This window comes from Trypanosoma equiperdum, assembly GCF_001457755.1.
Source record: "Trypanosoma equiperdum strain OVI genome assembly, contig: ctg_1803, whole genome shotgun sequence".
NCBI lineage: Eukaryota > Euglenozoa > Kinetoplastea > Trypanosomatida > Trypanosomatidae > Trypanosoma > Trypanosoma equiperdum.
Genome location: NW_027123842.1, coordinates 6,207 through 7,376, shown reverse-complemented (window position 1 = coordinate 7,376; position 1,170 = coordinate 6,207). Strand labels below are relative to the sequence as shown.

The 1,170-nt window shown below is 33.2% G+C and overlaps 1 pseudogene across 1 annotated transcript; it reads right to left on the bottom strand.

Annotated features, from left to right (window-relative positions):
- Positions 1–18: 18 nt before the first annotated feature.
- Positions 19–599, bottom strand: TEOVI_000884500:pseudogene (annotated as a pseudogene). The gene is given in 2 exon segments: positions 19–72; positions 75–599. Coding segments are annotated over 2 exon segments (579 nt in total).
- Positions 600–1,170: the final 571 nt, after the last annotated feature.

The following is a 1,170-nucleotide window of genomic DNA, read 5'->3' as shown; positions in this document are numbered from 1 at the left end:
AGTATAGAAGCTGATGTTTTACAGTTTATCTGCTTCAAACAAAGCCCTCTCTTATTTAACCAACCTGCCACAAATTTCTCCATGTTCAAATTCAGTTTGTCCCTACCAATGATATAAGTTTAAATTTTCTTCATCTCTTTAGAACTGAACTGCCTACTTTGCAACTCTTTATATTAAGTAAGATATTTTACAATTAAATTCGCCTTCTTTCATGCGAAAGGCTTCCGAAAAAAAATAAATTGGGCTTTCTAAACTTCTCCACTACGTGGAATAGTAAAAAAATCTCTCTCTTCATAATCCAATGCAATTATGCCTCTTCTCAAAACAAATCTCTGTCCGACAGCTTCTTGTATAACACCCCAAATTAGCAAGAGTTTATAAATTCGCTGATCTGACGACTATTCCTCACTTCCTTTTAGTAACTCCCCAGATGCATATTCAAACCTTTTAAATGCCCACACTCTTGCTATCAAACCTCCACATCTAAGATAAGGTTTTCCACTAGGAGGTGATTTCAGTAAATGAGGTAACTTTTTATCCTCTTCTTTCCTGTAGCCCACATTGAAAAACCAAAAACATCTCTGCACGTGCTTTTTGTGAAGATTATCTTCACCAAAACTTCTTCTCATTTTCAGCAGTATTTTGTACGAAATATTCCACAGCTTTCTCATACTTTTCTCCATCACTAACTAAAACATCAGATCCATCAACAGTTTTTACAATATCCTCATCACTTGCATTCTTTTTCTCTAACAATTCCATAACCCATCTAGGCCTTTTAACATGACTATACGAACATCCCATTTCAATTGTAACAATTTCAACATTGCTTAATTTGGCACTCAATTTTTGCCTACACCATCCTTGTGTTGCATAAGTTTGAACTACAAACACAAATACTCTTGGTTTCTTAGGTTAATTATCTGTCACATTTGTTTTGTTATTTGCTTCATCTTGATGTGATACTGAACTTTAATACACCAAACGTAATAGCATCTTTAATAGTAAAGTTTTCAAGATATAAAATTTCATTTTCTTAACATACCTTTAAATTTCTAGAGTATTAAGAGAATAACTTTGAAAAAGTAAGGGAGGAAGTGAGCAGTACGACTAATATGTCCATATAAGTAATCCCACGATATTTTTATGATTAATCTGTTGAATAGAGTG